The sequence below is a fragment of the Rhinolophus sinicus genome, linkage group LG07 (assembly GCF_036562045.2).
Source record: "Rhinolophus sinicus isolate RSC01 linkage group LG07, ASM3656204v1, whole genome shotgun sequence".
Taxonomy (NCBI): Eukaryota; Metazoa; Chordata; class Mammalia; order Chiroptera; family Rhinolophidae; genus Rhinolophus; species Rhinolophus sinicus.
This window is the reverse complement of record NC_133757.1, coordinates 24,112,843-24,137,165: the sequence shown is the minus strand read 5'-3', so window position 1 is coordinate 24,137,165 and position 24,323 is coordinate 24,112,843. Positions and strand designations below refer to the sequence as shown.

At 41.6% G+C, this 24,323-nt stretch overlaps 1 protein-coding gene and 2 pseudogenes across 2 annotated transcripts in view; all 3 read right to left on the bottom strand.

Annotated features, from left to right (window-relative positions):
• Positions 1 to 24,323, bottom strand: part of DNMBP (dynamin binding protein) — a 91,541-nt gene that overhangs the window by 50,790 nt on the left and 16,428 nt on the right. For both annotated transcript variants that reach the window (XM_019724879.2, XM_074339226.1), the window contains exons 2-4: positions 16,322 to 16,476; positions 14,529 to 14,651; positions 2,384 to 4,393 (exon numbers count right to left, since the gene is read on the bottom strand). In XM_019724879.2, the coding sequence (XP_019580438.2) occupies positions 2,384 to 4,393; positions 14,529 to 14,651; positions 16,322 to 16,466 (2,278 nt within the window). In that variant the 5' untranslated portion in view covers positions 16,467 to 16,476. The remainder of the gene's footprint in view (positions 1 to 2,383; positions 4,394 to 14,528; positions 14,652 to 16,321; positions 16,477 to 24,323) is intronic.
• LOC141572793 (developmental pluripotency-associated protein 4 pseudogene) lies at positions 6,509 to 7,899 on the bottom strand (annotated as a pseudogene).
• LOC109443855 (U3 small nucleolar RNA-associated protein 14 homolog A) lies at positions 8,058 to 11,257 on the bottom strand (annotated as a pseudogene).

Genomic DNA, 24,323 nt, shown 5'->3' with positions numbered 1-24,323 from the left:
AAGGGAAGTAGGTATGTATACTGGGTGTGCCATTTTGATCCAGTCTCTCTGAGCCACCATTCTCCTGCTTTTATCTCATTAGTATCCTGCAATTTCTAGACCCACAATTTACTTTTTCTTAGCCACTCTGCTGGTGACATGTAGGTTCAGAGCTCTCTGGCACACATGCCATTGTGGCATGCAGTAGTGTTCGCTTGGGCCCTAGACCAACTGCTGTTGCCTCACTCTCTTAACTCTTCCTACTTTGTAAATTATTTCTCCTGATAGCCTGGTGAATACAAATGAATGCTCCAGAGGCTGGTCACCCCCAAATTAAGGGACAGAATTTGAATTTTTGAATATGCAAGATAGGAAGCAGTAACCTGGAGTAGTTGAAAACATGAGCTCAAACCCATGCTCCTTTGGCAAGTTATTTAATCTCTACAAGTCAGTTTCCTCTCCTATAAAGTAGCCATATGAATTACCTTCAGGGTGGCTGTGAAAAGTCTTTGTGTAAGCAAATGATAACAATGGCTAATAATAAGTTAATAAATATTAGCTATTATTACTGAGATGTAGTCTCTGGACCACTGTAGGGAAGATGTTGAAGAAAATCTGCCTTCATTGGTTGATGTGAGCTTTTCTCTATTAGCTTTTATCTGTTCCTGGATGTGAGGTGATTTCTGTGCTGGGATCAAGGATTGAGTAATTCCCCCTTTGGTCTCATTCTCCCGAGCAGGAGAGATATGAGATGAGGTTGTTTCTCTGTTTGGTCTCATTCTCTCGAGTAGGAGAGATGGGAGATGATGCTTGTTATTCTGTCCGTGTTGTGAGCTGATGGCTAGCTTAGTTGGTTAAAGAAATTCTAGATCAGGGGTTGAGATAATTCCATCTTTGTTCTGTCTGTTTCGCCCACATCAACAGATGAAGTAAAGAAGTAGCTAAGTTATATCAGGACGACATGACAAGCACGTTGCCAGGCTTTAGAAGACCTTGGGCCGATGGTCCCAAGCAAGAACAATAGCTATTGCTTATCCAGATGAACTGGCCCTTCGGTCGGATGGGCAACATTCATATCAGTAACTGCCAGACCCTCCTGGAACTGGCCATTCCCGGAGGGGGAGGCAGGAACAAAGAGCATGGCTCTAAGGTACATTTTTGGAAAAGATATATATGTAAGACAGACCTCAGTTGGCAGTGTGATAATTATTATTATTTCGTCATTTGGTCATTTGTCATTGGTGATTTCTCATCATTCTAACATTTTGAAGACTTCCAGCAACATGCAGCTTACACCACCAGGGGACGTCCTGACTTCCAGCCATGAACCTGGTGAGGGCTGGCTGGTTCCCGGCCTCTCCAGTGTGGTTCCCCATGGTTAGCCTTGTTGAGAACTTGTTAGCATCTAGAAAATTTGTACATACCATGCAGCTTACAACATCAGAAGACGTCCTAACTTCTAACAACAACGACAACAACATTGTTCAGATTGTTAACACCTCGAAAACTTACATGCAGCTTGCAGCTTATAGCATCAGAAGACGCCTTGATTTCTAACAACAATGACAACAGCAGCAGCATTCTTGGGAACTAACAAGCAGCGGTGTGGGAGATGCCTGCGTTTCTCTCAGCTACAGACCTGACAAGGTTTTGATTTATGACTTTTCCAGCGCTGTTCTCCCCCAGTTTGGTGAGCTTTTGACATCTACTGTAATAGTTACTATCCTATAGAGCTTGTTACTGCTTTTGGGTACTCCTTACTGATGTTATTTGTGTATTTAGCCAAGTGATTTTTGATCAGTAGTAAACATATGTTGGAATCTCTTAAACTTATATGTATGTATATTCCTTTGACATGACATTGTTATCAATGTATATAGTTTAGTCTTAACCACCTTTACTTTCTGACGTTAGCATATTCTATGAATTGCCTTTGTCTGTTGCTATTAGATATTGCAAAATAAATTAATTAGCCCCATTCTAGCACATGTCCCTCCTCCTTCTTTCCCCCGCTCATCATTACAACCACAAAGATAGAAGATGCAGTTTTCTCATGGCTCTTAGCCTGGAAGTCTTCAGTCCTTAGCAGAGTCTGGGTAAAGAAAGTTAAATCTGGGGACTTCCCGTCTGCACGACTGCCACAGCAGTGTGGGACGTATAAATGCCACTGAGGTTTGAGCTTCTTTACCTGAGCAAACAAAGTCAGGAGGCCACAATGGCCGTAGGACACATCAAGACAGAGCAGACTAACTGTGGTGATAGATTAAGAAATTAGGTAATGAAAAAGCAAACCATTCTTTAATTGTCGATCAAAGATGGTAACATATCCCTAAAAATCATAGGTAGGCTGTTACTCGGACTTATGGGTGTCAAGAAACAAGAATATTATTTGCTCATCACTTACCTCTAAGTTGCTGGAGTTCCATATTCAAACTTTCGATGTTGATCTCATAAAACTCAAGATTCTCAAGGGTCTCTGCCCTTAATGGTTCCTCTTGCTTCTCCTGTAGCATTAAGTTTAGCTCTTCTTGAGCTCTGCTATACATTTCCAAGTCTTGTTCCACTTCCTGAATCCTCGCCAATACTAAGGGATACTGAGAAGTTTGGTCCCAAGTTTTTTCCATACTCTCAGGGGCCTCCTTTTCTAGGGTCTCACAGCTAGGATGGTTAGAGGTTGGGAGCTTGGAGGGTACCACATTCATTCTCTGCTGTGCCGAGGGAGGCAGGGGAGCTGGGCGAGAGGGTCGCACTGCCAAGGGTGGTTCGGGTTTCAGGCTCCGGTCCACCAGCAAATGGGAAGAAGGGGACACTGACATACAGGGACGGGGTGGCGGTGGCCTTAGGGCTTTTCTCCTCTCAGGCAGCTCCTGTTGGGAGATGAGCTTTGAGGAACCCCGAACAATATCCTTCTCAGAGCTAAAGTCCATGATTGAAAAGTGGTGTAAAATTTTATCTGTTTCTGTGCCAGGCCCTGACAAGCTCTTCTCAAACTCTATCAGCTGTTGTGTCAACTTCAAATCCAGGTCAATGTTGCCCTCTCCCTGGGGAAGTGCCACTGCTTCCATGGAGGGCGCCTTGTCTTGGAGACCAGGCTTCATCTCCGATCTCTCCGAGGCAGAACAAAAGCAGGAAGCACTTTTTTCTTTGGGTGTATGGTGCTGTTTAGCACATCTTGCCATGCCCTGGAGCTGAGGGCTCAACTGACTAGGTCTGACCACCCCAGGGGCTGAAAGAGAAAGGCTGCTGTGAAGAGGAGACACTGGCTTCTTAAGGGTTTTCGGCTGGGAGTATGTCCTTCTGGAAGGTAGGCTGGAATAGTCTCTAGTCCTTGCTTCTAGAGGAGCAGGGTCAGAGAACTGCTCTGAGCTTGGGTGGCTCCCTCCTGCTCTAGAATAATACTGTTTTTTCTGCAATTGGGGATGAAAAGATACATGGGGTTGGGAGGAAACACCATTGACTACCTGGGAAGGATCCTTCATGAAAGAGTCTTTGGCAAGAGGCTGTTCGTGCCCCATGCCTGGGCTTCTTGGGGGCTCTCCAAAGGTGCCCTCATCCCGATGAGAGACTTTGTTTACTTCACACTCAGAGGTCAGATGATCCGGGGAAGAAGTGGATGTTTCAGAAATAACACAGTGGGACTTCTCTGCTTTATACTCATGAGATTCATGTCCTTTTCCCTCCACTACTAAGGAGTTCTCTGAGCATTCCAAAGATGTTTCAGAGACCGCGGTAAGGCTGCTTGCTTGTGGCAGGTCCACGGTTTCCTCCAACCTTGTTGCAGGACATAACTTTACGAACCGGTAAGGAAAGATGCCTGTCCTGCCCTTCAGTGATCCTTCCAGCCAGCCATCTTCCAGGGTCCCCAGAATCCGGATTTTATCGCCTACCTCAAAATCCAACTCATTCGGCTCCAGGGCTTGGAATCTGTACAGAGCAATTCCGTAGGTCCCTGGTTGCTCATCCTCCTCTTCTGGGCCCCTCTCTTCTTCTCCTGTAGGGGTATCGACTTCACCATTAATAATGCAGTCATTGCGATCTCCAGAACTTATTGACTCATCCACAGTCCTCAGAGGCCCCAAAAGCTCTACAAAACCTTCTGGAAAAATGCCTCTTCGACCCTCTAGTTCCCCTTCAAACCAGCCCGGCTCAGGAACTCCGATGATGGTAATTACATCCCCTTCTCTGAAGTCCAGCTCCTCATCCAGCTGAGCAGAAAGCCCCATCAGTGCCCGGGCTTGTCCCATGGAATAGTCAGGAATCTGGAGCAGGGTACTCTGTGAGTGCCACTGCCGGCTCTGTGAGGAGAGGCAGAGCTCCCGAACACAGGAGGATGGGAAGAAGCCCCGGGCACCCCAGCAGCTTCGGCCCAGCACCCAGCCGGCAGTAGGAGCGCCATCAAGAATCACTAGGTCACCTAGAGGAAGAGAAGCAAAGACAGTGTCCTCAGTTAGCACTCCAGAAGAATATTATTGTAATAGTGCAACTCAGCGTTTTAAACATCTATCAAATTCCAGGAAATATGCCACTACAGTTTGAAGGGTATGAACACTCTTGACAATTTAGTGACAATATACTGAACATTCCTGTAAACCAGTGGTTTTCAAAGTGTGGTCCACAGGAACCTGTTGGTGTGTGTATGGGGCGGGGGCAGGGAGGCCTCCCCAAGATCCTTTCAGAGGGTCTGTAAGGTCAAAACTACCATGTTTTCTTAATATACTTCAGTCAAAACAACATATCACAGCAGATTGAAAACAGATACAGATATGAGAATCCAGCTTTCTTCTATTAAACCAAAATTAAATAGATTTGCAAAAACGTAAACCAATGTTGTGAGAACCAAATGTTCTTTGTTTAGAAAACTAGCTGTTTTTCATCAAAATGTGCTATTTATGTAAATATGTAATGGGTTTTAAAAAATGAATTGATAAATATTTTTTAAATTTTTCAGTTTTTATACCTAATATGATAAATATCAATAGATATACATAAGTAAGAGCCCTTTCAGGTCTCAATAACTTTTAAGAGTATAAAGGTATCTCAAGATCAAAAATGAGAAATGCCAACATAAACAATGATCTCACAGCCTGTGCCATTGGATTAGTTTATAAATGATAAAGAATATACCATATTTTGCCATATATAATGTGCTCCCGTGTATAACATGCACCCACGTTTTTGGCCCAAACTTTCAGGGAAAAAAACTTTCGGTTTAATATTCCAATTCAAATTTTTATTTGTTTACATTTAGGTACAGTAGTACCTCGGTTTTTTAACGTCTCCGTTGACGAACATTTCGGTTTATGAACACCATAAACCAGGAAGTAAATGCTTCGGCTTTCGAACACGTCTGGGAAGTCGAACATGTCACACAGCTTCCGCTGAGTGCACTACTTTCTATGGAAAACCGAGCCTTGGTTTTCCAATGTTTCAGAACTCGAACGGTCTTCCGGAACGGATTATTCGAAAACCGAGGTACCACTGTACTTGTTTTTTGTATTATAAAGGAATTTCAGCATTTATTTTTTAACATTATGGTACAAGAAATTTTATGTAACAAATAATTACAAACACAAGAACAGATAAGAGGTACAAGAAATTTTATGTACTGGTAACAAGTTTACGATATTTACACATTATAGAAGGCCAAGAACTCTTCATCGTTGCTCGTTGTAAGTTCAACAAAACCGATTATCATATTCCAGGGTATTATTTTGCATATGGGTATCATTATTGATTTCTAGAGTTACACTATTTTAATTCATAAGCATAAATAAAATAATTAAAAACATTTATATAGCTAAGGAATTAGTACTACCCATGTATAAGGTACATCCTTATTTTCCCTCACAAATTTGGGCAAAAAAAGTGCGCATTATACACGGCAAAATACAGTATTCATGTCCACTACAGTCCTTTGAATAGATGAATCTAATGTGTCACACTAAATTATATTCAATATCCAATATGGAACAAAGAAAGAAATCTCTTGTAGAGGTGGGTGCAGGGTGCAGACAATAAACTATTTATTTTCTCGAGGTCTTCTTGAACTATCCTGAAAAGACATCATAATAAAATCTTAAAAGAATGTTCTAGTAATCAGCACTTTGTTTTTAAAAATAACCTATAGGTCCAATATTGGTGTTTCAGGTTATCTTCATAAAATAATGTAAGGTGAACAGTTAGCATCTGTCTTATTGTTGAAGAAGTTGAGGCAAAGAAAGGACGGGGCACAGTGTTTTTAGAAAAAAAATGAAATTAAAGTTCAAATTTTTTTTTTTTGCTTAATACTATTAACATTTATTTGCACACAAGTTTCCTAAATAGATGAATTTATATATACATTTTAAACATATGTATTTATGATTTAGAAGTAGACTTGAACATTTTTAATCAGTAAAAATGTACAAAACAATTACAAATGGAAATAACAATGACAAAGTACCTGTGTTTTTATCCCAGAGACACATCACAGAAATTCAAGTTAAGAAAATTTCGAAAAATGTTGTGTTGTATATTAAGAACATGTTTTGGGGAGTGGAGAGAATAACAGCATTCCCTTTGTCTTAAAACAGTCGAGTTTGAACTAAGAAGGCAGCAGACCCCAGAAAGACAGAATTCTGAGGCGGGGAATCCAGCATGTGAGTGCAGTATTGTTTCACTCAACCCCTTTACAATGCTCAAGTTCCCACTTTAAAGAGCTGCAGAGGTCACTTCTATTTCAGAAGGATAATCATTTGGTAGTATCGACTTTTGCATCTTATTAATCACAATGAATGACAATTTGTGAAATACTTTTCCACTTTAAAAACTAAGACTCTGTATCCGGACAGACGAAGCAGCAGTCACTGTTGGGAGTCTGAGGGTAACAGCTGCACCCCACCAGCCTGTGCATTCTCTTCTAAGCAGAAAGCATGGAGGGTGTGGAGCAGCCTGGAGTTCAGAGGTCAGCGGCATCATGGAGTTGATAGTAGTCGCCTTTCTATGATTAATTAGAATCATAGTTGTATCCTTTTTCCTGGCATTGTAGTCTCATTGAAGGCTTTTCATCAATACCTTATTCCTCTGAACACATTTGGGGCACAACATATTGTCCTCCAGGAACGGGGGTGGAAATTTGCTAGCAGGTAGCAAGAAGGGTGCACACACTGTCCCATGTTTTTCAGGAACCCAGTTTGCCCAGCATAACACTGTAGCTGGACCCAACCCTCTTTACGTGCAGGGAGATTTCGCCCATGGACCACACACCACCTGACACCTTGTCCAGTCCTTCAAGGGCAGGCATCCCTTCCTCAGGGGGAGCAGTCACTTTAGAAGGATCAGAACTTTCCAGAGTCATTTCCCACTTTCCCATCTTTAATTTTCTTTGTGATGTGGTCAAGGTCTTGGCCTCTGCAGGTGGGATGGGAATATCCTTTTGATGAGGGTAAGCATGTTCACAGAGTCGCCTACATGCTTCCAATTTTAAGCCTTTGGTGCCCAGATTCAATTGCTGGCACCAGGCCCTCACGATGTCTCGGTGAAGCAGGTTTACGGGTGACAGTTTAGAGGGCAACGGAGGAATTGGTATGTTCTTCCGAAGTCTTATTCTTTTATTGTCTTGTGCCATCTTTTGTGGATAGGAAGCTTCATCCTCTTTCATGGACCTTTTTCGTTTGGTTCCCTTCCCTGAGTTTCTTTTTGTTCTTGGTTCACCAACAGCCTGGTGTTTCTCTTCAGCTTCTGAGACAGGTTGGAATTTGCAAGTCTTTTTTTTTCTCCTTCGACTTCTTTGAGGAGTTCCGTTTGTTGCCTTTTGCATTCTCCATACTCAAAAAAGAAGTCGAGGTTGATAAAAAGAAAATCTTCTCACTTCTGAAATGGCTCCTGGTCCAAGATTGCTTTTTTAAAAAATAAAGTTCAGACTTAAAAGATTCACTCCAGTTAAAAAATTACTTTATAGTTTTGCAATAGATTTTTTTAATAGATAAAAAAAAGCCTTTATTTCTAAAATGTGGCTTAACTATACCCATAGTGTGCTAAGCCAGTTTTGGAATTGATCCTGCAGCTCAGCAAAATCAAGCCAATGAGGAGCAGTTGGGGCTCCTGGTACTGGGAGCTGAGATATCACTCCGTCAGCAACTCAGTCTTTAGTTTTTCTTGAGCTGTTTTTTGTGACGTATGGAGAGCAGTTTTGGATTCCTCTGTATGACAGAGAGGTACGACCTTGAGGAAGATCGGTAGCCCATATCCTCTGCTTTTACAGGCTTAATGATATGGCCTAGCTTGGTGACCGCCTTGGGCGCAGTCAGCTTTTGGAAGGCCCTCTAGGTGTTCCATGTAGATCCTATAGGGATCTGGATGGTCCTTTCAAATTGGTGATGGTGGGTGAATGGATACAAAAGCAACCGAAGGGCTGCTGCATGGATATTTCACTTCTCGTTGATAATCACATTTGGCAAATTCTTGCCTTTTCTTGACCTTCAGGGCCTTTAATGAGAAACTTCTTCTCTTTCAAGAGGTCTCTGATGACATCATCCCCAGCAAAAGCCTCCTTTATCATTTGCTTTTGATCGCTCTACTGTTCACCTTCCAACTCCTCTGTGGTCGTGGGGACTGCCAAAGACTTCACGGAAGGAGATTCTGTGGTTAGGATGTTCTGTAGGTCAATCATTTGCTCCTTCCTTTTCTCCCTGGGGGCACCAGGCTGATTATCTGGGTTCCTCTCCAACTGCTGCCCTTCAGCAGGTCTGGGAAGCTCATTATTATTATTATTTTTTTAAATGAACAGGACAATTCTTTATATATATAAACAACAACAAGGGCTCTTCTTCTTCCCCGGCAGGCCCCTCTTTCTGGACTGGCAGAACTGTCCTCACTGAACTCACATTTTGCTTCCTGGACTGATGGTTTTCCTTGTTGCATTTCTGAGACAGTGCTCTCAATTTGGACGGCACCTCCTGGCTGCTAGAATCTTTTATTTCTTGTCTGCCCACTGGCTCAGTGTCCTGGTTGAGCCCAGATTTTTTCCTAAGTGATCGCCTTTCCTCAAATTCTTTCAACAAAATTTCTTCCTCTGCCACTGGTTTTTCTTCTCCTCACTTTCAGAAGCCTCGTCGGCCACGGGCTCTGGAAATTGTTCAGGGTCCTTCTGGATTTCGGCCTCCTTTGCATCAGCAGAGTGATTCCTGACCGTCCAGGGGTTCAGTCCATCTGCAGTCACCTGTGCTTCATTCACCGCATCAGGGACAAAGAAGTCGCCCTCTTCCACCATACCTCCCTCCTCTTCACTCCTGGAAGCCACCTGGAGTTTCTGCGTCAGTTTTTTGTCCCTGGCCAACTGTTCTGCAGAGCCTGGCAAGCCTCCAGGTAGTATCTGGCCATAACTGCCTTTGACTTTGGCACTTATGGTTCTGGTGCTTAAGGCTCATTTGCTTCATCATTGTGGCTTTTTCAAGTTCTTCCAGTTCTTCCAGTGTTGCAGCAGGATTGACCTTCTGTAGCTTCTCAAACTCTCTTAGGGCTTTGTTGGCCTTCCCTTTCTTCAAAACTTTGTGATACTTTTTGCTTTTGATTTTCTTTCCTCTATGAGCCCCGGCCTCATAGTAGGACTGCGGGGCCGGGGCCCGCTGAAGCTCTCCTTGGCGCATCTTAGCCTCTTCCAGGCTCATGGATGTGAGAAAGGCCTTTTCTCCGAGACTCAGTAAAGGGGCTGTCACTGGCTGCTCGTTCGTATGGAGGCGGTTAAAAATTTCCTGCTCCAGGGAAGTTCTTGCCTTTTAGCCGCTGAGCACATGTTCAAATGGGAGAAAAGGTTGACCGCTCCTTCTTCAGGGGAAAAAACAGCTGCTTCCTTTGCCATTTCTTCAGAATGATGGGATCCCATTTGGAGGGGACGTGTGAGGTTTTACTGAATGCTACTTCTCTGTTTTAACAGGTTCAAGTACATCTGAAAGGACTAGCATTTCTCCTGATCCTTCAAAAGTGACAGTGTCACTCTGACACTATCGGACTAGCCTCAGATCTCTCAGCTAATTTCCGCCTATTCTTTCCATCAAAGGAACTGACTGCTTCCAGAAGCTTTTGATGCGTTCGCTTTCCATCACTGTCCCCCTCATCTTCACTGGGGCTCAAGGGGTAGTCTTTTGGCAAATCCTTTAGTTCTTTCTGTTCACTTAAAGCCAGAACGCTCTACACGCAGCCCAAGTCGCGCTCATCTCAGAAGCCTATCTCTCATATGGGCCACGAGCAGAATCCCAAAGGGTGCAATAAACTGTTTTATAACAAACTTTTAATTATCTGATTATGAACTATTCATTTTGTAGATCATCAGTTTTAATCTTATCTAAACTTTCCTCTTACAAGACACCTACGTCAACTTTCCTTTTATGAGTAGAGATGATCAAGGAATTCAATGCAACTGGCTCAAGTAAAATAAAACCAGAAGAGCAAAGCACGTAGTAAAATCATGAGTCATTTTATAGTCAAGTATATTTCAAAACTGGATTATCGCTTAGGGTATCAACTTACATGCTTTTGATTAAAAAAAAATTAAGTCTGTCCTATCTTCCCACCAAGTGAATTATATAATAGATTCTTTATTGGCAGGTACCGTTTCTCTTTTGTATTTCAAGATCCTGGTACAATGCCTTTCACACAGCAAGTACTCATGGTCCATTTGTTAATGACAACTATTCTTCAACTCCAACTCCCAAATAAATGAATTATATCTTCCCTCCAAACTAGCTCCATGCTGCTAACTTCCTTTTTTCTCTATTTTCTTATTTCAAAATATTTATTCCATTCATTACCTGCTCTTTGCTACCACCCTAGTCCAACTCCCATCATCACTCTTACAGATCTTGCCCTTAGACACTGTCTCTTCTAGTCTACCAAATGATTCATGCTTAAGATTGTAACTATACCAATTTTATCATATCCTTTCCCTGCTCAAACTTTTACCATGAGGCATCATGGCTCCTTCCTACTGGCACTTCCTACTTCTTCTCTAATAATCCTTTTCATACTACCTGCAATATATAAAAAGCAAGTTTGCTTTGGACACTCTCTAAAGAGGTTTACTTACTAAGCTACCACAAGGCTATTCTTATGTTTTCACCTCAATGCAACTTGGCATTCCTATACAGGGATGATCTCCCGGGCCCCCACCCCCAGCTAGCCAATCTTATCTCACCTATGAGACCCTATTCCACACCAGGGGACTTTCATCGTCTCCCATACAAACCTCTCCATCTGAAACCCAAGAATGCTTCTCTAAAAAATCTTGGAAGCCCACATTCATCTTGGCCATCTGTTGACTACTGAACATATTGCTTATATCATTAATTTTGACACTTGTATTTTAATCCATTATACAGCACCTAATGTAAAATTTTGCACTTAGTAGTAGGCACCCAATACTGATTGCATATTGTTTTGCTTAGATATTCCTGAAAAATAGGGACTTGGTCCTATATTTCTATATTCTTTTATGATTCAGTGTCCTTCGGTCAGAGCTTGGGGTCCTAAGAATCACAATGATTTTCCCCCCACTTGCTCTAAGGCCATTTCACCAGGACCACAGAGGGACTCACTGGAGACATGGCTACTGTTCAGACACAATAGGCCTCTTGTGAATAAGAAGAATCAAAACGTGTCAGAACTCCCACTCCATGGCTTTGAAATGAACTGGAGTTAACGTTGTAGAATTACAATATTTCCCTTGTGCCAGATCTCCATGAAACACTTTAAATAGGCTCTGTTCTCCTATTTTCAGCTGGGTGACTGTTTTGATAAGCTTTACTACCTGGCACACTGTCATTCTGTTGGTTATTCCTATACAAAGCTGAATTTTTTTAAAAAAAAATCACTATTTAAACCCTGAAAAGCACTTTAGAGATAATTTTGTTTAACGCCCTTATTTTACAGCTGTGTTACTGAGGTTTTTCTGCACACATCTGTCACTTTCATCATCGAGTCACGCAGCTGCGTCCCTGGCATCCTAGGGGATTCCTTAGGCATGGAGGCTACCTCATGGTTATTTCTAGACTTCTGAAACAACAACAGGAGGAACTCCCAGTAAACAGTGACCCAATTTCGAGGACAGAAAAGTAGGAAGTGTGGTGACTCTTAGTCAGCCCGAGCCTTTCACTCATGTACAATTATTCCCAGCCACCACACTGCTTACTTCTCCTGGCTGGATTTGTTTATTAGAATAAGAAATGCATTAGGAATAAGATGATAAGAATGAATGCAAATCTTCTTAGAATCTGAATATCACAGTCTGACCATGGGTATCAGGTTTCTCACCGAATCCTAACGCGTATGGGACTACGTGCTTTACGCAGACGGACCATGATTTTACTTAGGTTTCCATCTGAGCCGTGTCAGAACCGTAATCCTGGTATCTCACACGGCATTGCAAATTTAGGACACAAGTGCTTTGACTGGTAATATCATTTTTATTTGTCTTTATTTTTTATTGGTCTTTTTGGGGGGTAGGGAGGTCACCTAGATACATGAGGTTATAGGCAAAGGGGATTATGCGTTATGCAGTGATATTTCATGACTCTTACTAAGTTTTTTTCTCTCCTTTTTCTCTGTCTTTTCCTTGTTATACTCTCATTTTGTTTTTGTTGTTCTCTCTCTCGCTTTCTCGCTCTTATTTTTTAGGACAAGTTAGTGGCCCTGACCACCTGCATTGCTCCTTCTAGGAGACAGCCTTGTTGATGAGTTTATAACTCAAAATACAGGTAACAGTACAGGACAAGCAGACAGGCTTCAGGAAAAGGAGAAAGGGTGACACCTGCTGGAAGAACCACTGGTGGCTCTGATTCCAGGTAGAATCTCCATAGAAAAATGTACACAAAACGTCACACAATTATTGGGAAACAAGGTTCCCCGAAGTATACTTATGACCTCCAGGAATCCCAGGCTAAGAATAACAAAAATAGCTACCTCGTGCCAGATCTTTACATGCATAACCTCATTTAATACTCACAACTACCCCAGGGTAGGTATTATAATCCTCATTTTGTAGATAAGGAAACTGAGGCTGAGAGAACTTAACTAGCCCAAAGTCACAGCTGTTAAGTTGTGAAGTTGGATTTAAATCTAGGGACGTCAGAACCCTTATCCCCTAAGCTATACTGCCTGCTCTGCATACACATACATGTATATATTTTATAATATTTTTTTTCCCTTTTATTCCGCTCACCCCCCCCAACCCCACTCTGGTTCAAGCCGTTGTTTCTCAGTCTAGTTGTGTAGGACACAGCTCCCTGGCCCATGCTGGTATTATGAGCCTTGTGCTCCCCCGGCTGAGGCAGTTGGTCCCCAGTCATTGGTCAGCTGCTCACAGGGGCTCACGGCAGCTCTCACCAGCTGCCAGCCACTCAAGATGGCCACTGGCCGCTCACGGCAGCTCACGCCAACCTCCGGCTGCTCACAGCAGCCCAGCTCCAGGGAGAGCTATTGTTCATAATCTTAGCGCAGTTCACTGGCCCAAGTGGGAATCGAACCAGCAACCTCAGCGTTAGGAGCATGGTGCTCCAACCACCTGAACCACCAGGCTGGCACTATAATTTTACAATTAAAAAATATTATTTTTTTCTCTTAAGAACCCCAATGGTATTTCTGAAAGGTAAGTACATAACAACTGACTAAAGGAAGCACAGTAAAATAAACCAGAACTCAAACATGGTCTCATAGCGTCTTAAAGTTTCCAAATCCCATCCTGACATATGTGAAATCACCAAAGTTTTCTTCACACACAACAGGAGAAGCTTCGCTGCTACACTGCAGGTACAAAGGAAAGAAAGAAACAACAGGGAACAAGATCCACAGGGCTGAGCACAGGGAAAAAGGAATGGATGCTACTCATGAACTGAGACACTGATTGAGTGGGAAAAGCTATGTTTAGTCTAAGAAGTAAACGGGTCTTCTAAGCACTAGACTGAAAATCAGGAAGCCTAGACTCAAGTCTTATAAACTACATGTGCTTTCATTTCTTAGTGATTTTGCTTCCAACTAGTAAAAATAACTGTCAAGTATAGAAAACAAGAGGAATTAAAAGCATTTCTGTGTCACATGCTAAACTTCTCAGAGAAAGACAAATTGCATAGGTACACCTAACTCCCCCACCCTCAAAGGCTTGTGTGTTCTAATTGGAGGACATACAGAGCCTAAAGAGATGGGAAAAGCATAGAGGGAAAGAGTTGAATAGCCATTGTGTTTATTGGCCACAGAGTATCAGAGAAGGGGACAAGATAAAACCATTGATAATTAGTATATCTCTTTTTATTCTCTTTTCCTACTTTTCCTGTGTATCCCCCCCACTCACCCTGCACTTTCTTCCTTTGGGCTGCACTTACATCTTTAGGCTCATTAGGCTTACTTGGTTAAAAGCTAGTCAAGATACGATCTAGAGATTCCAGGACCCAGTCTGAACTTGCAGGCCAGGGTCTTCCTGAGAATCTCTTAGGTGGCCCTGGGATTCCTGAGATCTAATTGTCAAAATGGGCCAACTCTACCGATCTAATTTTAAATAGTCTACTCTTAGATGATCAACTTACCTCGATGGAGGGGAAGACTGTTCGATTCTTGGGATGTAAATTCACAGACACAGACAAACAGTCTCTCTCCCTCTTTTAGACTGGGAATGGTCACAATTTCCACAAAACTACTGGGGAACTGTCCTGAAAAGAAAAGCAAACATTTCCAATATTGAAATTTCTTTTTCTGTCTGTGTACCAGGATGAAAACTTTTTTCCAAGCCCATTTATAGACCCTGAATTAAAATCTCACTGAGGAAGAACACAGAGAATGCAATTCATTCCAATAAGCATTTATTATTGGGCGTCACTCTACGCAGGCACACTGCGGAGGGAAAAATGAATAAGGCAGTCTTGGCCCCTGAAGATCTGAAAATCTAGTTCAGACATAAACAATAATTCAGTTCTGAAATCCAGTGTCACAACATACGTATACAAATTGCTATGGAAGTTCCAAGAAGGTAGAGAATGGGTTAGGAAGAATATGAAAAATTATAAGATACAGACAGCCATTTGAGTCAGAATATGGGTAGGGTTTTAACAGGTACAAAGAGGGGCTGCCAGTTGGATAGCATCAAAAAGTTTGATTGATTCCACCTTATAACTACCTCTTATATCTGTCCACTTACCTCCAGACCCCCATCTTGATCCAGCCCTCAGCATCTCTCGCCTGGATACTGCAACAACCTCCCATCCTACCTACCTGCCTTCAGTTTTGTGCCTTCCTAGCATCCTTCTATGTATTGGATAAAAACCCCAAAGCACTTTAGGGGTGTCCCATTCCCGCAGCTCCTCACCGTGGCACACTGTCTTCCATGACCTAACTTCTGCTCAGCGCCTGAGCACCAGCCCCCACGCCTCAACCGTTCACACTCCACGCCATACTGAACGTCTCTCAGGCGCTCCATGTTCTCTCTCACTCCAGAGCCTTTGAACAAGCAGTTCCCTCTGCCTATCTTCTTTGCCTTGCTAACGCCTGCTCATCGTTTCTGTCTCAGCTGAGAAATCACTTCTACTGGGAAACAATCGATTATCTCCCAAATGTCGGTTAAGTGTCAGCAGAGTCAGTTCTAAGGACTGTGTAACACAATCCAGCCCAGACTCACATAAACATATGTAAGTTAAGGATTGGATTTAATATAGGTGCACAGTGTGGGGGTAAACTTCCACCCTTCCCTACGCTAATTAATGAAAGAAATTGGTGCTAATGTCTATTTTAAAGATTAGAAAAAAAGAAACCAGGTGTATGGGATGCAGGAGGGAGGTGCATCTAGGGGAGAGGCCAGCTTTAATAAATGTGGGCCCACCATGGATCTAGAAAGGAGTGAACAAGACGCGTCATGCTTCCTTGGAAAGAATAAAGAAAGGGTGGAAACGTTAAAAGAAGACAGCCAGAGAAAACACAGTGGAGAGCACCTAATGGTCCATAAATCAGAGATAAAAACTTAGTGAAAAGCGATGGTAAACACCAGGGGGTTCGGGAAAGAGGAGTAATGCGTATTTTCAGAAGAGAAATAATCATATTGAATACAAAGGATAAAGACCTGGGAAGGGATAGGAAAGAGGTGAATAGAAAACTGGGCTGGGGGCAGCTGGAATCTAATCATTACAACCTTCGGAAGGAACCAATAAGGAGAGATGGAATAAGAGACATTCTCTCCTCGCTGGTAGAAACCACAGTAAATACATATGGAAAACACAAAAGGATTCTGCAGTTTACTGACTTGGGCTTCCCACTTAATCTTTATTTTTAATATGGAAAGAAGGGAGGGCCTCTAATCCACTTTGTACAAGAGCAATGATAACCCTCTTACCTGTAACATCCTCTTTCTTTCCCAGAAGCCAAAATTCATCCACCACTGCCAACACCTCAATAACATCTCCCACAAAGAGAGGCAGTTCTTCTGAGACACTAGGGCAGAAGTCAAAGATGGCTCGAACCACAGAGCCAGCCTCCATGTTTCGCAAGCTGGAAAAGGGTCAAAAGAAATGGGAAAGCATAAATATTTAAGACATTGTAATATAGCTCTATATCTTGAGAATGATAACGCTTAAGATATAAAGATACTTAGAATGAAGTCAAAGCTAAGCAAATAAGAAGTTTATACTTTACACTTAAAAAAAAAAATCAAAGTACTGTCTCATTTATTATTTTTTTAAATAATAGTTTCCTCAGCACCAATGACGACAACTTGAGGATATGTAGGTGTTGGGCCTTCGGGGACTCAAGAGTCTCCTGTTCGGGAAGGATGATCTGTTGGATTAATCACATCTTTTTGTAGATGCACCTTCAAAGCCAAGAGAGAAAACTAACCCTAACCACTCATCCCCAATCACCCAGAGGTCTGCCTTCTGAAATTTTTATTAATAAAAATAAAATAAAATAATAATTTCCTCATACATTTTTCATTTGATTCTCAAAGTCATTCTGGAGTTGGGAAAAAAAAAGTGACCTATACCAGTGAGTGACAGAAAAGATACAAGATGGGAAATAATAGACTTTTCAATATGCCTGAAGAGGGTAATAAGGAAATTAACATTTTTCAAGTACCAGGCAACAAGGTATTTGTAACATAATGGTATTTAAAAAGTAGAGATTTTAAATATGGCATTTCATTTATTCCCCATAGCCTTCTTAAAAATTAGGATACTGAGGCTCAGCCAGTTAGAAAACTTAATTTGTCCAAGCTCACAGAGTTCATAGCAGCCGGGCCAGGATTCAGACTGAGAACATTCTGGCTCCTACCTACTGAGACTGTGACTGCAAAAAAAAAACGGAACGTGACATAAAGAACAGCAGCAGGAGCATGCCTCAGTGGCTGAGATTTCAAGCATACTGAAAAGTAAAACTCCATAAAAAGAACAAGAAAGGGCTGTGTAGATGGCGCCCCCAGACAGGATTTAGTACACTATACCAAATCAAGACTGTGTTTTTGCTTCAAAGACACCTATAGCCCAACCTTGCATGGTTTTCTTGCACTGTTTCGGTGTCTGTGCTGTGATAAGGTAATGTGTCCGTTACTTTGACATGTGTGGCCGGGGAGCCTATGTATGTGTGTAAGTAATAGAAAGGGGAAAAATATCTTGCCTGTGCCCACCTGTAAATAATCAGCCATCATTAGCTACATTTCTCCCCCGGTCTTTTACAAAGAGAAACTGAAGATCTCCAGAGTATCCAGCCCCAAGTCTGCTTTTCTTTCTGTATCTGTTTTCCTTATTCATCAAGTATTCATTTGGTGTTGGCAGAGGTTAGGATTCTAACTTTCATCTCAAAAATAACTATAATCACTTCAAAAGGCACTAAGTGCCTAAAAACAAAACAAAAGATGGTGAGAGCTCTGCTAAGTTTATACTCTAACAATCATGTGGACAAATATGTTACGCATACGATAAATATCGTTCAGTAAATTAATGCAGGTACCAGTAAGATTTTAATGAACCTTGCATAATGTAGATTTTGCAACACAATTGAACATTACATATTAAATTTGCACTGTTGAGTAAAAGGAGCCTATCTTTTTACTCAACGTGTTACTGGAACTTTCTTCTATAATGAGATGACTTGGGTGTACAGTGGAAAAGAGAAGGGGCTAGTAACATTCCCCACATCCCTTGCCCTCTCCTACCGTGTATTTTCTTTAAGTATTAAAAAAACCTAATTATAATCATACACTGAGGAGGCAGCATAATGTAAATGCAAAGTACTAGGCTTCTGGAGTCAGACCAAAGTTCAAATCCCAACTCCACTACTTACCACCTATTTCACCTTGGACATATCACTTAAACCCTCTGGGCTTTAGTTTCCTTGTTCAGAAAGATGGAGATAATCATACTTTCATAACAACCATCAAGAGGATGATGATAATGGTAACAGTAATTATAATAATGCCCAATACTTAATGAGCATGCACTATGTGCCATGTGTGCTGCTACATACTTCCCTCATCCAGTCCTCACAACTACCCTATCGAATATTATTGGTTCCCATTTTCCAGGTGAAGACACAGGCTCGGAAAGGTGATGCCATCTATCCAAAGTTACACAGTAAGTCAGAGATGGAAATGGGAACCCAGATCTGTCTGTCTCCAAAGCCTCAACCAGTACGAATAGTGTGAAAAAGCAGCGAATAGTGTGAAAGCACCTAGGACAGGGCTGGTACAGTAGTTTAGCAGGAACTGTTTCCTACTAAACATTATTTCCATAATCAGCGACAAGCTCAAATCATTGTCACTGGTACAGACAGCATCACCAGAGACTATGCTATTTCAAGTATATAAACACTGCAGAATTTACCATTTCAACCTGTCAAAACTTGGTTAACTTGGATCATGTTTAAAAATAGACACAGGCTGCACTTCCTTGCCTTCTTCGGGAGAAGACTGCACGTGATTTACTTTTTGGCTGACGGACGTGAGTTCCTTATGAAGACCGTACATTACTGTGCTACATAATACCAGCACTATATAACTTCTAGATCTTTCTCTTTGATGTCAGCCTTCCCTCTTCTATAGGCTGATCTTGTCTGTCAACTTTCCCACCCTCTTTCTAAATTGTTGATAATTTGCTGGGGAGGGGGGACCACACATACACAGCCAAAATTATTAAAAGTTGCCAGATAAATAAAAAGAAAACAAGCTCTAAATGAAAGGCTACGAAGTCTTCTGTGGTGCTAAAATAAATGCATGTGTTAGTGCTGGAGAGTTTCAAGTTATTTTTTATGTGCTCTGAGGCCCCGTTCTTAGTTTCTGGCTATCTTCCACAGGGCTGACGTTGCCAGATGTCAGATTTCCACACAAGGGTGGTGTCATAAATATTTTTTTTCTAAAACAAACATGATATTTTGCAAACCTCTTAGCCATCTATATATGGTATTAAAACAACCCAAGATTGGGCCAAAGTGGATATTATTTTCCTTCGACTTCATTTTTTCAAATTCCATCTCAATATCTAGCTAAATCTATACTTCATTATCTAAAATACCAAGTAAAGAATTAGCATAAGCTCTGTAAGGATGACTCAGAGAGCTACCCTATTACACTCAGGAGTAACCTTTGCCATCTGAAAGTTTAAGCTTCTCGCTGAGAACCTTTTTGCTTTACCAGAAAATGACTCAGAAGCAGGGGAGGGTCTGGCTCCATACATACTTTTACTGACTGACCTCCTACCCAATTGGAATGAGTGCGTAATCACCAAGGAATACACACCCTGGAAGGGTGCTGAAGTCAGAGCCTGGCTAAATTACAGGATTCATGCATGAGACCAGAAAGGAGTTCCTCTGTTTTATGTGCAATATAGTGAATTTCATCTCAGTCTTCTCTGTTCGTAGTATATACAGTATGAAAAGCCACTAAATTTGTTCCTATCTGGTCCATTTTAGAAGGCGAACATGTATTTTGAAACAATCCTAAATGGCTTATATAAGCTGTTCCATCAACTCCAGATGGAAGTAAAAAGAACTGCAGAGGAAATCAGAACACTGATGAGTTGGAGAGAAAGCAGAGGAAGTAACTGCCTATGTGGCATGATGTCGGGACATCAGAAAAATCTGCTATGAAAGCACCACCTTCTTCTCTTGCTGGTGCATGCCTACATTTTCACCTTTGGAGAGTCATTCTGCATTTGAGATATAAAGATCCTTAATTCATCACATCCTTTTAGGATGTAAAACCATAAGGAAAGAGGTTTTTGTCTGTTTTGTTCACTGGTCTAGAATAGTGCTCAGCATGTATAACATTCTCAAATATTTGGTGAGCAAACGATTTATTGAACTTATGTGAAATCATTCATATGAAAATCTCTACTTCCTCTTATCTAAAAACAAACCATCTCTTCTCCACAAATAGTTTTACCTTCCTGCTTGCATAACTGTGTCACATAATTTAGAATTTTTCTTTTCTTTTCTTTTTTTTTTTAAGGAGGGTACAGCTCACAGTGGCCCATGTGGGGATTGAACAGGCAACCTTGGTGTTATCTGCACTACGCTCTAACCAACTGAGCTAATCGGCCACCCCCACTATGTCATATAAATCTTCCAGGTCAAACAACAAATTGTAGACTTCTTCATCTTCTGCAGCCCAGACAATACACTAATAGCAACAGTTACCATCTGAGAATCTACCACGTGCCAGATGCTGAGCTAGGAGCTTGTAGCATCACCACACCACAAGGAAGAGACTAAGGCACTAGAGCCAGGGTGCCTGGGTTCAAATCCCAGCACCACCACTGAGCAATATACTTAACCCCATAGAAAACAGCTAAGTCAGAACCAGAATTCAGGTCTGTGTGACTCCAATGCCCATGTTCTTTTCATTATAAATATCGCTTCTCTTAAATGTCACTGATTCTTCCTTCAAAATCTTCTAGACTTCCATTTTCCTCTTTAGTTCGCCAACATTTTATTATGAAAATTTTCAAACAGTGAAGTCGAAAAGACTTTATACCCACACCTAGAATCTACCACTAACTTCTTTACCGCAGTCACTTTATCACTTATCATCTCTGTATCATTGATCAATCAATGTTATTTTTAACCACATCTCACCCCACTTATGCATAAGTATTCCTCAGTGCAGTCCTATCCAATCAAAATGCTCTCTGCTCCCATAAAGCACTTTCTGTCCAGAACTTGTTCCTTTGCTTTTATACTGTTTCTTTTATCCATGGTGGGTTCTCTTGTCTTTCCACACATTTAAAGACTCCCCACTCTCTTCTTCCTCCAAATGACGCCCCTTTCTCCTGTTCAAGCCCACCTCCACCTTTCATGGCTCAGCTCTACAGCTGGGGCTCTTTTACTTTCTTGCAGATTTGTGAGACATCAGACTGAACATGTAAAAAGGTAAACCATGAGAGTGAATTAATGTTCAGGAATAAAACAACATTTAAAAATGTATATCCAAGAGTCCACTGACAGATGAATGGATAAACAAAATAGATGTATACAGACAGGACATTCTGCCACGTGCTGCAACGTGGATGAACCTTGGGGACATTATGCTAAGTCACAAAAAGACAAATACTGTATGGTTTCATTTACATGAGGTGTCAAGAGTAGTCAAGCTCATAGAAAAAAGTAGAAGGGTGGTTATCAGGGAGTTGTGGGGGAGAAGAAAATGGGTACAGTTTTAGTTTGGGAAGATGAAAAAGTTCTGGAGATGGATGGTGATGGCTGCACAACAATGTGAACGTACTTAATGCCACTGAACTGTACAATTAAAATGGTAAAATTGTGAATTCTATGTTATATATATTTACCACAATAAAAAAATAATTTTTAAATGTATGTCATAACATGTGAGAGAATGCAAAAGAAGGCCTTGGAAACTTCAGTAATTTTTAATAAGCAACATATCTACAAGTTTGGACATACTTTACTAAAGAAATCTCCTGAGGTCACAAACTGTAAACTTTTACCCTGATAGATACTGATATCAAACAGCAAAATAAGTAATTTCCAATGTAACCTTTTAAGGAGAGATCTGAACCTGGGACAGACTGAGGACACTGAGCAATAAGCATGTGCTGTGTCTTCCATTTCCCCTCTCAGGTCTGTCCTTCACCCCTCCCCAACCTGCTCTGTGCTCCATGACGCTGACCCACAAGAACTGCATCCGGGAGGTCCCTCACCTCTGGCTTCCGGCTGAGTTCAACCACTGGGTGACACCAGCAGGAGATGTGAAGGCAGAAGGCCAGTGAGGTTGGGGTATTTATTTCCCTGGCTCCCTCCACACTGGGCTGTGAGTTGGCTGTGTTGTTCTATTAAGGGCCACAGCTACCGTCAAAGGGTCCCCCGCAAAACAGCTTTCTCTTGAGTCAGATAACCCCCTGGTTCCCTGCCCCTTCAGGCTGGATGGCTTTCCTGCTAGCCACGGGTATAGTGTAATTCTTTGTTATTTTCCCTAAATCTGCCCATTCCATTCTAAGTAGGACCTCCTCAAATTACCCAATTTGAGTGTGCTTTCTACATTCTGCCGGGACCCTGATGGATACTTGCCCAAAAGGATTTTCAGGATTTGAGAGAACTATGCATGCAACAAATGGAAAGAATACAGGAAACTACAAATTTAGTTTCCTAAATCTAATACTCTAAATCCAGGTGAGACATAAGAATGAGAGCTATAAATTTTTAAGGCGTAAAAAGTACTTAGATATTGATGCCTGGGTTCCCCCACACCCACATATATCCCCCAAATTAGGCCCACATTTGATGGATTTGGTGCATAGGACCCAGAGTCTAAATTCTTTTTTTTTGTTTGTTTGTTTGTTTGTTTGTTTGACAAACCCTTGTGTCGAGGGCTGACTTTCAATAGATCGCAGCGAGGGAGCTGCTCTCAGAGTCTAAATTCTTATTTTGAAATTCTCAGTCATCTATTTTACTACCAGGAAAGTAGGAGAGGTTTGAATGTACAATGTGCGAGAGGTTTGAAATTTCACTATATTCTTTCAAAAAGCAATAGTGACACCTTCTACATTCTTCCTAATATTGCCCAATTCATAGTACAAATCTAAATTCTGGACTTCCAGAATGAATTTCTGAAGAGGTTTCCTTAACTGAACAACAACAGGCTGCAGTTTCTCCTTTCTTGTTTGCTCCTACAAAAGGGGAGTGCTGGAGCAGCACAGGTGTATCTCTGCCACCTGAATAGAGCCCAGGAAGACGGTCCTCCTTGTGGGGATGCTCCAGTATGGGTTCCTTCAGAGAAACGTGCATTTATAAGCATCTGGAAACTTTCTTACGTTTTGGAACTGAACTCTCCAGAAAACATTACCTTTTGGGAATGGGAATTGATTTTTAAAATGTCAAGTCCTAGAATATTTAACCTCAGAGGCAATTGCAGTTCTTTTATTCTTGACAACATAGGGCTAAAAAGAACAGTCTCTTCCCTCTGTGAAAGGATAAGAGGTGTCAGCGAATGAAGCCTAAATCTGTTTCAAGAAGGAAATGAGAAATGCTAGGAAAACAGAATTTTCTCCTCTGGTTTATGTTATTGGAGTTCATTTTGGACAGAAGGTCCATCATTGCCAGGTGATTACTCAGAGAACTAGCAAAGGCTGAAGAGGAAAAGGAGAACCCATCTTGATCATGGGTCCCTGGTGAGGCCGAGTAGCACGGTCTGGGCCCCTCTGTCCTCCTTCAATAGCATCTTCTGCCTACCCGCCATGCTCTCCTGATGACAGCAGCACTGGCTCACACATGCACTTTGGTTAAACAGGTGATGGAATGTTGGACTGTAAGAAAAATGAAATCCTGATCTGACTGAGGTGGGGTGATGAGGGAAACGAGGATAGAAAAGGAAAGGAATCTGCTATCATAAACTGTCTGACAATTTATATGAGATTTTGCTTCTTTCAAACATCCCAAGTTGGAAGCCAACAACTTCAGCACATGGAACAAGATATACGTCAGAGTTTCCGCCAGGTGTGGCAAAGCGCTTCAGGCCTTTCCAGGATTTAAACTGAACAACTCTCATCTAAAACACCCAAACACATATATATTTAAATTAAGGAAGTTTCAGAATTGACTCTTATGGTACAGCTATTTTAACTAACTTAAGGATTCCACTCTCACCTCCCATCCCCCCATTAAGATAACGTTTTTTTCTTCCTTTTAAGCTACTTTTTTTAAAATTTGCTTATAAATCTCCATAGCAATTTTGTCTTTTTTGATAAAAATGCACTAGTGGAAGAAGGTCCCAAGGTTAAGGTCCCAGGACCTACCAAATTTGAGGGAATTTACATTAAAAAATTTTTTTCAAATGGGTCAGCCTAAAAGTTCCCTAAAAGCACTCTCTCGGGTTCACATTTCTTATGCGTGAATCC